Here is a 14,933-nt window from a genome sequence, read left to right on the forward strand (position 1 = left end):
TATCTTTACTCAAAGTTTTGGACTAAAAGTCAAAAGTTACCGTTGTGAGGAAATTAAGATTTAGTACATGAATAGTTTCATCTAATCGGATATGTTTAAATTGCAAAAAGATTAACCATTGATGTTTGAATTTGAACGATGCCAAGACATGTCTATATATTTAACTTTCGCGAATGATCGTTTGTGGCGGAACCGCCCAAATTAACCCGGCTAAAATGCACTTAAGTCGCCTGACACGCGATCATGCACTTTAAGCAAGTCAACTTGGTCGTCCATCGATTTCATCCGATAAACTACTTACACAGAATCGAGAAGAATTGCTCCTACGAAGGTGAGTGGCACAGAGATTACAACATTCCCATCACATTAACATAGTTCAACAAATTATTACATCAGAGTTTTAAAATTCAAACAAGTTTGCAAGGTTCCAATAAAGACGAAGTAAAACAAGCGGAAGCTAAACGTCGATACACGATATCATGGCGAAGCCGATCATGACATCAATGATCCCTGCCCTCGCCGTCCGAGGAGGGATCCCACTCGACTGTCCAGCCCGGAGGGAGCTGGGTAGGCCAAGTGGTACCAGCAACCATGCTATCGACATCACCTGAAAAGTTAAGCCACAACAAGACTGGGCAACTAATACTCAGCAAGACTGACCCGACAGGTAAAAGCTATTGTCACCAACTCCTAACATGCAAGGCCTTTTAGCTCTGGGTTTGTTTTGCCAAAAGCGTCTATGGTCGGTCCTTATTTTCAATATTTTAGCTCAAGTTCTACGTTCATTAACCAGTCTAGATTAGCAACTTATACAAAGTAAGCATAGTTTTCCCAAACACTTAAAGAACAAGCATCAAGATTAATATATCCTCATGTTCCATCTTTACTCAGTGCAGAATAGCGATCAAGCAGCCCCAAACTGTGAGAGGCAGACAAATTGACTCGAATTTATTAACCATGCATGGCGAACCTAATCTCACGACATCCGCGCACCATGAAGGGTCGCTTCATTTGTCAGTCGTCCCCATCGATCCCCAGGCACGTGTCAGGGCCAAACTTCCCTTGGCATGCAATGCTCCATAGTCCCGGCCTCTGTCGTATTGTGACCGCACTTGCACCCACATGATGCACCATGGGAACCTCATTCCAGGGACAGCAGGAGTATAAGCCACGCCCTAGTTCAATCAGGTACTAGGCTTTCCCATCCCATACTAGGTATGAGATTAGTACCTTCAAACACTTGATCACGAACGCTGACACGTTTCGACCTTAGTCCATTTTCTTTTAGATAGATGGGGCAAACCACCAAGTACCAAACATAAGCCCGGCCCTGTCCATCGTCCTTATAGTTGCAACATAAATAAAGCACTCAACTCCTATAACTCACGAGTGATAGAAAATCACTCGACTTTTACCGAGACCTATTAAGCATTGCAACTATTCGACCTTAGCATGCTAGTGTTCAGATCAAAGGATACTAAGTTCATGCATCTAAGGTTTCAGACAATGTCTAATAACTTAAATGCACAATCATAATCAACATAATTCATTGCAGAAGTTTACAAAACCAGGATATGTTCCAGGGCTTGCCTTTAGGAAAAGTTAGCGGTTCCTCGGGGTCTTGATCTAGCTCGAACTCAACTTCTAAGTGATGAAGCTCCGCAGCAGGTTCGTCTTCCGGCGTAGGGTGGAGCTCGTAGGTTCCGTCGGCGAGATTAGCTTCTACACGACATGCACATGCAGGAATTTAGTTTCATCCATGCGCGAACACAAACGATGCACGACATGGATTATGGTAGAAAGGAAGTTGCATATAGGCCACATTCACCTAGACAAGGTTTTTACTTTCTTTAACTTCATAAAGTAAGGTGGTTGGTTTAAACTTGAGGTTGACTTTGATGGTGACTGTGTACACATTTAGGTTTTTGCAACTTAGAGTTGCACAAAGAGAGTGGAAGGTCGTGTTTGGGGTGGTTCAAGTGCATTTGGAGAGTTATTCCCGCCTGAATGTTTTTTTGTATCTCTTCCAAAATTACTTATTTAGCTTATTAGGATTTATGTATCTTTTTGTTCCTTTAAGTCGATTATTTAGCCAAAGAATGGTTCCACAACAAACAGCAACCCAAGGTACTGAGAACATTACAGCACCTCACTAAAGTCATTAATAATTTACTGTAAAATTTGAGGAGCTATTGGATTACCACAAAAAGAATTAGACGCATATAATCATTAAAGGTAGCATGCACTTAACTATTTCTATCTCCAAACCTACAGTGAATCTGAGAGTGAAAATTTACCAATATGTTGAAGGTGTGTTACAAAAGTTTTGGTAAATTTTTCATGATTTTTGGAGAAAGACAACTATTTCCCCTATTTATCTCCTATTTAAACATGCTTTACAAGGAAGGTGGGTTTCTTTCTAATTCTGACCACAACTCATATTTTTCCTGTAATCTACCTCTCAAAACTGAGCTACTCCAAGTGGTTTCATATTTTTCTCAGTTCTGGATTAAAACTTATGCAAAAAGTAAGATTTAACCCTAGATTTCAGATATAAGGTTAAAACAGGAACTTTAAGTTCTACTCCAGGGCCCTAAATATTTTTCTGAGCTTCTACTCATTGCAACATTCACCATAGAGTTGAATTTACCTATTTAACATTTTTCTTCTATTTACTATGATTTAAAAGGCCTAAACAAGGAATAAAACCATAGGATATTATTTACAATAGTAACATGAGCAAACTTAATTTTGTAAGAAACTAGACAGAACAAGGATCCCAACAAAAGTGATTTGGTATTTTTCTGATTTTTCTACGATTTACTGGGCATTTACAAAATTTAACCCTTTTTCTGCCGATTTTTAAACTAAAACCGTGGCAAACTTGCACTCTACCCCCTACGTCTATGGTTTATTCACGTAGGGGTCCCTGAGTTTTGCACCTAGGCCCCTAGAAAGATCGGGGAAGACCCAATGTCGTCCCCGGGGGTGCGCACGGCGGCGGCGGCGAAATCCTCAGCGATTCGCCGGCGGAGATCGGGCAACAAGTTGCCGGAGAGGCTCAGGGGCTCACCTGAGCTCGACTTGGCGGAGTTGTGGTGACGGAGATGGCCGACGAGGGTTGGAACATGGCGGCGGCAACGGGGCTTGGCGAGTGTCGGTGCGGGCGGCGTTCCGGCACACCGGCGGCATCGGGAGGGCAACGAGCGGCTCGGGGACGTGCGCGGAGGGGTGGTGAAGCAGGCGGAGAAGTCGTCGGAGTGCGGGGCGGTGCGGAGGTGGGAGCTCCACGGGAGCCTGGCGGCGGCGCAGAGCAAAAGCAGGGGCGCGGCGTACGGGAGGTGGCAAAAGGGTGGCGCTAACGGCGAGCTCGGCCCTTTTGTAGGGTAGAGGTGGAGCACAGGGTCAAGGCGGGGCTCCAAGCATGGGAGGATAAGGCCGGGGAGAGTGGGTGCATGGGCGAGGTGGCCATTGGCCGGAGGCTCCATTGGCCTTGGGAAGTAGAGCTCCGGGGACAGGATCCTCAGGGCATTGGGCAAGGAAGATAGTGTCAGGCAAGCGTGGATTTGCCGGGCGGGAGGATTGGCGAGGTCGGGCGTGCGTCTGGTCGCGTCAAGCGCTGGATTGGGGGGACGGCACGGCCAGTGCCTGGCGGTGGCGTGGCGTGCGAGGGGGAGGAAGGCACGGACGCCGGTTGGGCGGAGCGGCTCGCGCGCACGGGGAGGGAGACAGCCTCGGCGGTGATTGGCCAGCACGGCGCTCGCCCCATCTTGTCGTGGGCGCGGGTAGGGCAACGACGAGCTCGCCGGTGGATGGCGGCCATACGGCGGATGGCGTGCGGGTGAACATGCCCAGGCGCGCTGGCGTCGAGGCAATGTCGGGCAGCAAACCAGACCAGCTTTGAGGGTCCTCCACTCAAGATTTTCAAACTAAACGGTCGAATATCTATCACACCCTGAAATTTCCGAATTTCAGGATGTGAATAAAAAGAATAAATAAACAATAATTTTCTCATAATTTTAAAATTTTCCCAACATTTATTTTTCTTTACAGGAAATTTAGTATAGGAAAAAAAAAGTTGCTTGCTTTTATAAATTAAATAATGTTGTTCTATGTTTGTGCATTCATGTCGTTGCATCTTGGTGTTCCTTGAGTGCAAAAGGTTTTAAAATACGTTTAGACGTTGCCCAAACCCTTGTGAGAATTTTCCATCTTTTTCCGGAAATTATTCTCCTTTTCCTAGATCTAAATCCAATTTTTGGAAGGTCCTAAAATCCTTTTCACGAGCTCCAAGTATTTTATTTGGATTCCTTGCATCCCAATCCATCTCTAAGATTTATCTCATTTTTTTCTGAATTTTCTAGATATTTTTCTCGCTTTAGAAAACGAGTCCAGCTATTTCTGGAATTGTTTTCGCGCAGATAAATAAAATCAGAAATTCCGAAAATAAAAAGTCAACACGAAAATATCTTTTTCCGAGTGTGGCCTATATATATATCACCGCGTTCGTCTCGACGCGAGGATTTCAGATCTACAAACCTTTTCACGAGTTACCTCTCCTAACTCCGTAGATCTGAAGTCAAAGTTCGGTCTTCGTCAAACTCCGGCGAGCTTTTCCGGCGAAACCGTGGACTTCCGGCGAAAACCGACACCACCATGGAGTTCCTCTCTTCGAGCTCTACGCCGTGGTGTGGTGGATTGCATGAATCCGATGTCGGCTCCGTCGTCTTCCCCAACTCCGGCGAGCTTTTCCGCCGCCATTGTTCATCTCTTGCCGAAGGTGAGCACACCATCTTGTTCGCCTCGTCGATATCGTTCCATTTTGCCGTTCATGCGCGAGATCGGACTTCGTTTCCGGCTTTCCCATCTTCTTCTCTCTTTCTCCTGTTTCTTGCAACAGGAACTGTGACCGTGCTCCTGTTTCTCCTGTTGCTGTGCGTGCGCACGCCGCCTGTGCCATCACCGGCCGTGCCTTGGCCCTAGCCCGGCCACCGCTGCACCATCCACCCGAGCCCCCGCCGCACCGGAGCCCCGGCAGGCCGCCGGCCAGGAGCTGCACCATGCCCCTGCCGTTCTTTTTCATCCGTGATGCAGTCTGGAGGAAGAAGACAAGCCAATTTTGCAAATATATCCCGGAAGAAATAGGTAATTAATTATCTTCTTCTTGTGTCTTGACAACTTCACAGAAAACCCCTTAATCTTTCCGGTTCCATTCAATTTAAACCGAGCCTCACAATCTTTCGGATCTAACCCTGTTATTTCTATTATTTGCGAGCACTATTCCTGGTGCCTTGCAAATTTTCCTTGCTAACCCCTGAGGTCTACGGTTAATTACATTTAGACCCCTGCAACGTTGTTTAACCCATAGATTCTACGTTTTAATTCCGTTTTTGTCCGTTCAAGTTGCGTTAGATTCATAATGATGTAAATTACACGTTAGTGGTAATGTTTTCCTTCACACATGTTTTTGAAAATAAAATTTATATTAAAATTGATTAATGCCTGTCAAACGAGTTCTTCTCTAAATAAAATCTATTTAGTGTTAAACATCGTTTTTCATAATAATTGTTAATTTGATTAATGCCTACTTCATACCCTCTTCTAAATAAAATCCAATTAGGTTATATATCGGTTTTTCATAAACTAAAGTTGATTGGATTAATGCCTATCTAAATAATTCTTCCAATTAAAAGCCACTTAGAGTTATACCTCGGTATTTCATAAATTAAATTCAATTTGATTAATGTTTATTCAATTTGTTTTCTAAATAAAATCTGTATAGGTTATATCTCGAGTTTTCATAGTTAAATATTAATTTGGCTAATATAACTATAAATGTGTTTTTAATTTAATCTACTTAGTTGAACTCGAGATGTAAAGCTATACGCTTAGATGTCTACATGTATCTTATTTTTAAATTAAATGTTTAATGTGCATAAATTGTACTCAAATATGTATAAATAAAATTAGAGTAAGATTTACACCGTCTTTTCTTATGAAAATATAAATATGACTTGATTAATTCTAACTAAGGATATTTCTCTGAAATATCTTTACATTGCTTTTCTCAACTAAAATAAATAAAGCTTGTAGCTCTTATCTTTCTTTTATAATTCAAAACTCTCGATAGCTTTATCTTTTCAACCATAGTTCCGTTTTAAGCGTTCCTTACGTTCGCGTGACCTTAGATCGAGCCTTGTCGTTAGTACGCTCTTTTAAAGCTTTCCTTTTGTTTTGATGTACTGCTCTTAGTTGTATTTGTTTGCTTGCTTGTATGACTGTGCCGGTGATTGCTTCGAGTAGAAGGATCGTTGTTCGAAAGCTTTGAAGATTAAGAGTTTCAAGAGAGCAAGAGCTGAAGAGCAGTAAGAAGTAACTTGTCGCTGGAGAAAGGCAAGTGTGTCCTTGTGCTTTTGTCCCAATAACTTTATTTAATCACTATTGCATATGCTTGCATTAAATTTGATGGGTCCTATTAAGGTTTGCCTAGTTTTTATGATTATTCCTTGCCAACCTGGGTTTACCTTTCTGTTGGGTAGCTACGCTTAGCTGCTATACTTGGGTTATGGTGGTTCTAATGAACAACATGGTGAACTTATTCTGTTTATGATATACCTTTTGTTAATACAAGATTACCATATTTAATTGGAACATGGAGCGACCACCCAGGAAAACAGTGCTACCACAAGACTAAATGGCTCTGGTCTTGGCTGAATAATTAGAAACTCTAGTTTGGGGTAACCTTACCGAAAGGGCAAGAGGGGAGGCGTTGATGGGATATAGCACTCGCTCTCTTGGGAAGTGGGCTTGGCTAAGACACTATACCCTCTAGGGGACTGCTATGTTTCGCTTCGACCTGAAACCTTAGCGGGTTACCACATTGCTAGCGAATCTTTGTAAAGGCCTCGTAGCGTCCCTATGCAATCACACCTCGGAAGTGTGGTATTGTGCCTGATCAGCACAAGCGTGGTTGGGTCTAAAGTTCTTTTGAACTTTTACGCGACTTGTGGGTAAAGATGTGCAACCTCTGCAGAGTGTAAAACTGATCGATCAGCCGTGCTCACGGTTAAGAGCGGCCTGGACCCTCACATGAGTAATATACTTGAAGATGGATTTAAATTGTGGTTTATGCTATGGTTATGGTTGTGCCATATGCTTATGGCTTATGTTTATGTTTCTATTAATTGTGGGTTGGTATATACTTATACCTTAGTACTCAGGTGCTAATAAAATTTGATCAACTAAAAATGCTTAATGCAGTAAACCGGTCAGCCTTTCCTTGTTTAACCCTTGCATTCATATTCTCCTCACACTTGCTGAGTACGACAAGTGCTCACCCTTGCTATAAACAACGTTCCTCAGAAGAAGAAGCTGCTATGAAGTTGTTGTGAAGATGGTGCTGAGTTCTAGGCGTACGCAACCCCCAGTCGTTTGCCTGTGAAGTTTGGAGCCTCCGTCTCCAGTAATTAAGCTGTATATCTCTGATGGTTTCGTAAGTCTTTGTATCTTTTTACGTGATACTGTTGTTGTTATTCACTTATGATGTCACTATATGTATGAAACTTGATCCTGGCATACATATAGGTAGCATTCGGTTTTACCTTTAAAACCGGGTGTGACAATATCCCTTAAGAAAACTTGTAGTAATTTGGTCATAGTTCAAACTTTATTAAAAGTGTTTGCTCAGATTTTGAAGGGATTTGGAGATAACTCGAGCCAAAGTTTGCCAAAAACTAGAGATTTCGTACTTAGGCATTTCAGCCGAGTTGGTGGAATTTTAGGAGTTTAGCTGTTTTTTACTTGACTTTAGGGCAGCTTCTGAGTTGAATTAGACCAAGGTGCTATTGAAAGAGTTTCTCTTCGGTCTTAGGACTTTAACTTCTATTAAGGGTTTTTCTTGAGTTTAGTTCAAAAATTTGGAGGAACACCCTCGCCAAGAGGCGCACTCTGGACGGTTTCCAGACTTGGAGCTGGAAGGCCCAGAGGGATGAGTTGATTGTTTTACCCGACTTTGACCAAGTTTTTGAGTAGGTTAGGTGTCAATTTGGACTAGGGTCAGTGTAACAAAGTTGGAACAGACTCAAGGGACTACAAGTTTTATTAAAGGTATGACTTGATGTTAGATATGAATTTGTGAGATAACAGGTTGGAAAGTTGAAGAAAAACTTGAATTCCAGGACTCAAGTTGTTTGTAGGGTTTTATTATACTCCTGTTTTGATTATTATTTTTGACCTTCTTCCACTTCGAATTAGCCAAAGTGTCTTTAACAAAAGTTGTTTGAAATTAAAATTTTTACAACCCTTATTTGGGCAAAATTTTATGTTTGTATATAGAAACTCAAGTTTTATTTTTAACTCAAAAAGAGCTTTGTAGGGTCAAAATGGACATTTCACCTCTTTTGCTTAGTGACTAACAACTTGTTTAGGTTTAATTATACCTAATTAAGGCAGAGTTGTAACACCGCTGTATGAACACTCAAGATCGGGTTTCAAGTATGACTGGGTGGAGCCAACAGGGGCCTAGCCCCCCTAATGGTGCGGTTTGTCCGGAGGATCACCCCTTTTGGGCCCGTTTGGTTCCCAGGGAACCATTGCCTGGAACGATTCCTAGCCGGATTGCTTGCCTAATTTATATAACATTTTGATCAGCTGGAACGGTTCTAGATGGATTCCGGGCTAACCGAACGAGCCTTAATCTTCCTGCTCCGACTTTTTTGTTTTTTAGCCCTTTTTGCGAAAGATTCTCACAAATACGCCCCTAGTGAAATCAATTCCAAAAATGGACCCTTAGCTTGGCGCCATCCACGCTGGTGCCAAGCTTACACGTCTCGATGCCAGGATGGCTGGCGCCAAGATCCATGCGCATTTGCTGGCGTGGATGGCGACGTGGCGGGGGCTTGGCACCATGGATCTTGGCGCCAAGCTTGGCGCCGTACTCCTCGGCGCCGAACAATTTATCCCATCCTCCTGACGTTTTGAACGAAATAACTATAATTATTCCGAGGAGTGTGTAACAAACTACGCTCTAGTTCAACTGGTTAGGATGTGGGATTCTTTTCCCAAAGACCTAAGTTCGAACCCCTGTGTTGAATCAACACAAGGATTCGAACTCAGATCTTCGGGATAAGGAGCCCACGTCATAACCAGTTGAACTAGAGCGTAGTTTGTTGCACACTCCTCAAAATAATTATACTTATTTCATTTGAAATGTCAGGAGGATGGGATAAATTGCTCGGCGTCGAGGACTACGGCGCCAAGCTTGGCGCCAAGATCCATGGCGCCAAGCCCCCGCCACGTCACCATCCACACCAGCAGTTGCGCATAGACCTTGGCGCCAGCCATCCTGGCGCCGAGACGTGTAAGCTTGGCGCCAGCGTGGATGGCGCCAAGCTAAGGGTCCATTTTTGGAATTAGTTTCGCCAGGAGCATATTTGTGAGAATCTTTCAAAAAAGGGCCTAAAAAATAAAAAAGTTGGTCTTTCTGCTAATTAAGAAAGTATGGCTCCATCTCATGAACATCTGCAGTTCTTAGCTCAAGATGAGAATTAGACCAGCCTAAGCCCAACAAACAAGCTTTTGCTCAATTGCAGAGGAACCCATCCGTCCTCAGCCTGCCAGGCTACCGATGGTTGATGGATGCTTCCGCTTCCTCTCCTTTCTTTGTGCCGCTGCTGCTCAGCTGGTGCTCCAATCTCACGATTCCAAGCCACCATCCGCTGGTTCGCCCGTGTGCAAGATGCAGCACCAGTAGCCACTAACCCACTAAGCTGCTAAACCATGGAGCTACCCTCCAAGCTCCCTCCGTACGATTTTAATCTCCCCGGGTTCCTGCACCCTTCAATATTCACCCTTCAATTCAGAGATATCTTGACGCACATGTTCCGTGTTCCTGCACAGGATTAATTCTGAACGCAAAAAAATGAAAGTTAATTCGACATCACCAAATTTTTGCAACTTCCAAAATTTTCTTCGAGTTCTTCAATCTGTCTTTAAAAAAACAAAATACATACCTACCTCCTCAATCGTCAGTTCGTCATCGCAATAAATTTCAAAAAAAGTTCGTCATCGCAAAACATTGAACAAGAAAGAGACTAGGTTCCAACCAATGCTTCGCTGCCAGCTTTCATCCTTCATGAAGAATAAGTTAGGTTTAGTGCCTACTCCTAATTAGTAATTGCGTATGGTAATCGGCAAAGTACTACGTCTAATTAAGTTAAACACAAGAGAGATCGATGGAGTTGCTATGACCAAGAAAGGCAAGATGCTTATGGATTGACCTGATGGATGATATATTTTGAGCGTGTTTGAGCACCTTGTCTGAAGAACACCGCGAAGTTTGCAGCAAGCAACCTACAGCATGTGCTGACGTGCCTCTCCAACCACAAATCATGAGGAGTTTATTAGGACACATCAATGTCCAACGTGTTTCAGTGCTACAAAATCATTTCCCGTTTCACGAAGATATATGACAACGCAACATAACTTTAGGAAAATCTTCTCAAAATAGAAAGGAGCTTTGCCGCGAGAAAAAGGAGTAACGTAACCTGTTGGTTGTTGGAACCAGGCAACCAGCAGTCATGACGACTCACGCTATGCTTTCTCAAGAGTCAAGACTCATGGAGAAGCCCTTGTGTTCGGTAAAGAGAAGCCCTTGTGTTTGGTAGCGAAAAGAGTCCTTCTGACCATGAACGAAATAGGCAAAATCCAAAGTGGTGTTCAGATTCTCCTCGCCGTCCTAGACTCCTACCTGGAGGCTGGACTGTACTCACTTTTCGTCCTTCACTTACTACTGATGCTAGCAGTAAAAAGTACGTTGTACAACAAGTGCTAAAGGTAGAATAAGGGGATATGCAATCCTATAACTCATCCAACAAGATGAGAGATCTCTAATTTGTGATCACGATCACAGCCACACGTCAATCATTGTGGACGACAAGTCTCACCCCGGATCTGGTAGCCTTGACTAACAAAGCCATTAGCCATATCCTCTCATTTTGGCGCATGTACCAACCAAATAGACGACTGCGGGCTGCGGCTGGGCGGGCAATATGCAGCCACAAGGTCTGTAGTCTTCCCGTTCCTGTCGCCACATTAAAAGACCACGTGTCTGGAGTGAACAGAATATGCACGGAAACACACCCGAGTCCGACCATGGCCCCTGCACTCGGGCCCCCGTGGCATCTGACCGGAGACTGAACCCACAACGCACCTACTCCTGCGTAGAAAACTAGAAACTTCGGGTTCGTCGCGCTGCGACCATTCTACCCGGGTCGACGTCCGTTGCTGCAGTGCCAGGGGACGCAAGGTTGCCTTGTTCTGATGGGGGAAAAAGGACCCCGCTGTTTTGAAGCGTTCTCGGCCGCGCGCGTTTAGTTTAGCGGCCTAGCGATTAGTTTATACGCCTAACAAATCCCTTGCTCACCAACCAACTAACCCATCACGTGCCGGCCGGGACGATCTCTCCGTACGCGCGCTTTGCTTGCTTCCTATATAAGCAGAGAGAGGCAGCATTGCACCACAGCAGCGGACAGCGGCCAGAGCCCGAACGGAGCAAAAGCGCCGAAGGGAGAGCACAGAGCAAAAAGCTTTCTTTGCATCTCATCACTTGCGTTTCCCACAAGGCCACTGGCCACCAGAAATCCAGAATCGCCTCGCGCTCCGCTCGCAGCTAGGCCTCCGTCGGCGATCGGCATGGACGCGGGGGACGCCATGGAGAGGGGCGCGGGCGCGCCGGTCCTGCTGCCCGAGGTAACGATCCAGAACTCCGACCCCTTCGCTCGCTCGCAAGCCACATTCGCTGTTAGCCGCCACCCGCCGGCATCTCCCTTCCTCCACGAAGTACTTTACAGAATGACCACACTGATCAGCAAATGGTGCGATGTTGGTTAGTGATCAGCAAATGCAGCATTTCTATCAGTCGCTTCACCGGTGAACAGAAAATCAGTGCCGGTGTAGATTTTAGTTGATGTTTTTCGTTGCTGGATATTGGATGCACCGCGACGTCACACTGATGCTGACGTCGAATGCAACTTTTTCTAAGGAGCAAAGTCTAACCTAGTGAAGAGAGAAAGGGATTAAACATCTTTAAATGGTCGATAGTTGCTAGGCACATTAAAATTGAGCTTTTAAGATTCTTTTTTTTTCCTTTGCCTAAAATTAAACTTATGTTTTCACGCACGAGGTTTCATAGAGAAGATTCCAAGAAAAATCAACAAAAGCACATGCATACACACATCTGCCTGTCACTTAATACTAGTCTTACATTCATCGTCAGCCAAGCACAAGAGAAACACTTATGCATGCAAATAGCATCCACATCATACTACTACATCATATCCATGACCATTCAACATTCAACAAGTAGAATATGCAGATTCTCCTTGTTGCTGACAATTTGTGGAAATTTTCTCCATTGCAGAGCAACGGGCCAAAGATTCAGGACGACAGCCTGCAAGTGCCACTATTGAAGGATAAAAAACGCGCAGGCAGCAAGGCACCAGCAGTTGTGCTAGGTGAGCAACCCTCTCCACGTTCAATTCTACCCTTTTTACAAATAAATTCTAGTTTTACTGCGATAATTTACAATAACAAAATCTAAGAAACAATAACATTATTATATTTTGACATGTACTAATTACCGGATGCTTGCCTATGCTGTGTGCAGGGTTCGAGTGCTTGGAGAGCACAGGGTTCTTTGGCATCTCCACGAACCTGGTCGTGTACCTGGAGAAAGTCCTCCACGGCAGCAATCTGGCCAGCGCCTCCAAAGTCACTACATGGACCGGCACCAGCTACCTGACCCCGATCTTCGGCGCCATCATCGCCGACACCTTCTTGGGCAACTACAACACCATCCTCATCTCCCTCGTCGTCTACCTTCTTGTAAGTCGTAGATCGTTCATGTTGATCCATGGCATGCGCATTGATCGGTCACGGCAATGATGCTAACAGATTCTATGCCTATCGCGTGCCATCTGCAGGGGATGATGTTCGTGACCTTCTCCGCATTCCTGCCCACGGCCGCGATGCTCGGCGGCTCCTCGGTGTTCGGCGCTCAAACCGTCGCCTTCATCGGGCTGTACCTCGTCGCGATCGGGAGCGGCGGGGTGCGCTCGTCGCTGCTGCCGTTCGGCGCGGAGCAATTCGACGACGACAATGAGAAAGACCGGGAAAGCAAGGGCTCCTTCTTCAGCTGGTTCTACCTCTGCGTCAGCTTCGGCCCGATCGTCTCCGGTCTGTTCATTGTGTGGATACAGGACAACGTCAGCTGGGGCCTCGGCTTCGGCATCTCCACCGCCTGCATCGCTCTCGCTTTCGGCGTCTTCGTTCTCGCCACACCCGTGTACAAGCGCCGCATGCCCACCGGCACGCCGCTCAAGCGCCTGAGCCAGGTCATCGTCGCCGCCTGCCGGAAGATTAGCCGCAAGGTGCCTGCCGACGCGAGCTTGCTCTACGAGGTCAGCGACAAGGTGGACCCCCAGCCCAAGCTCGCACACACCGGTGATTTCTCATTACTTGACAAGGCGGCCGTCATCACCGAGTCGGACTTTGAGGAGGTAACGGAGGAGGCCGGCTCGTCGTGGAAGTTATGCACCGTGACGCAGGTGGAGGAACTGAAGATCCTGCTGCGGCTTCTGCCCATCTGGGCGACCAGCATCATCGTGTCCGCGGCGTACGCGCAGATGAACACTACCTTCATCCAGCAGGGCAGCGCCATGAACATGTCCATCCTGTCGGTGTCAGTGCCGCCTGCGTCGATGGCATCGTTCGAGGTAGCTTGCGTCTTTTCTTGGGTGATGCTCTACAGCAAGGTGATCGTGCCAGCGCTGAGGGGCTTCAGTTCCGGCGGCGACGGCGAGCCATCGCTGCTGCAGCGAATGGGCGCCGGCCGGCTCCTCATGGCTCTTGCAATGGCGGTCTCTGGACTCGTGGAGATGAAGCGGCTCGACAGCGCGGCGCGCGGCGAGGAGATCTCCATAGCGTGGCAGCTCCCGCAGTACTTCTTCCTGGCCGGCGCCGAGGTGTTCTGCTACATCGCGCAGCTGGAGTTCTTCTACGCCGAGGCGCCGGACACCATGAAGAGCACGTGCACGTCGCTGGCGCTGCTCACCATCGCGCTGGGCAGCTACCTCTGCTCGTTCATCTACGCCATCGTGGCCGCCTTCACGGCCACGGCGGACAGCCCCGGGTGGATCTGCGACAACCTCAATCAGGGCCACCTCGACTACTTCTTCTGGACCATGGCCGCCATGTGCACGCTCAACTTCGTCGTGTACAGCGGCTTCGCCAAGAACTACAAGCTCAAGACTGTGCTCTCATGACGTGCTTACAAGCTGCTCGCTTCCGTCTTGGAGATTCCATTGCATTTTTTGCACAATTGCCAATTGGTAATTGGTGATGGGTAACTAGCAAGTACTACTGGCTCAACGGATGGTGATAGTGCATAGGAAACGTGCAGCGGTGCCGGTAGTAGGAACTAGGAAGAAGTCGTTGCCGCATCTTTTTGCTTTTACGTTTTTGTTTGAAATATGAAGCTGCAGTAGGTGGCGGCAAAAAAATTTCATTTCAATTTGTAATACAGTTTTTGAATGTCAATATATATGGCGGCAAAGGATTTTTTTTTCTGCATTCTAAAGTGGATTCCAGTATTGGTACCATTGATCACTTATTCATGTCGCAGAAGAAGGTTCTTCAGTATTTGCAAATCTTACCGCATGCCATATCTATCTGGGCAGTCAAATTATTTGGAGATGATAAAGGATTGGTACTTATGCTGGTCTTGTGGAATCAACAAAATCTAGGTTTGTCTAGTGGGCAAAGGAGTTCAGAATTTGCATGCTTTGAGAGTTATCATTATCTTTTTTTTAGAGAATAGGGTTGGACTTTTATTAATAAAGTAAAAGTGGTTTTACATCCAGCCCCCCAAAAGGGCA

The 14,933-nt window shown here is 45.8% G+C and overlaps 1 protein-coding gene and 1 long non-coding RNA gene across 3 annotated transcripts; both read left to right on the forward strand.

The window, feature by feature from the left end:
• The first annotated feature begins 4,515 nt into the window (after positions 1–4,515).
• On the forward strand, positions 4,516–7,715 carry LOC140223154 (uncharacterized). 2 transcript variants are annotated; one of them, XR_011898611.1, is made up of 4 exons: positions 4,516–4,780; positions 4,901–5,145; positions 6,304–6,393; positions 7,363–7,715. It is a non-coding gene; the product is annotated as an uncharacterized lncRNA (long non-coding RNA). The 2 variants fall into 2 exon arrangements; XR_011898610.1 differs by having other exon boundaries at positions 4,516–5,145.
• Positions 7,716–11,508: 3,793 nt separating this feature from the next.
• Positions 11,509–14,623, forward strand: LOC117859678 (protein NRT1/ PTR FAMILY 8.3). Its single transcript, XM_034742876.2, has 4 exons — positions 11,509–11,748; positions 12,419–12,512; positions 12,665–12,882; positions 12,981–14,623. Exons 1-4 carry the CDS (start codon positions 11,692–11,694, stop codon positions 14,319–14,321), a joined length of 1,710 nt encoding a protein of 569 aa, XP_034598767.1. The 5' UTR covers positions 11,509–11,691; the 3' UTR covers positions 14,322–14,623.
• The last annotated feature ends 310 nt before the right edge of the window (positions 14,624–14,933 follow it).

Source organism: Setaria viridis, chromosome 1 (assembly GCF_005286985.2).
Source record: "Setaria viridis chromosome 1, Setaria_viridis_v4.0, whole genome shotgun sequence".
Classification (NCBI taxonomy): Eukaryota; Viridiplantae; Streptophyta; class Magnoliopsida; order Poales; family Poaceae; genus Setaria; species Setaria viridis.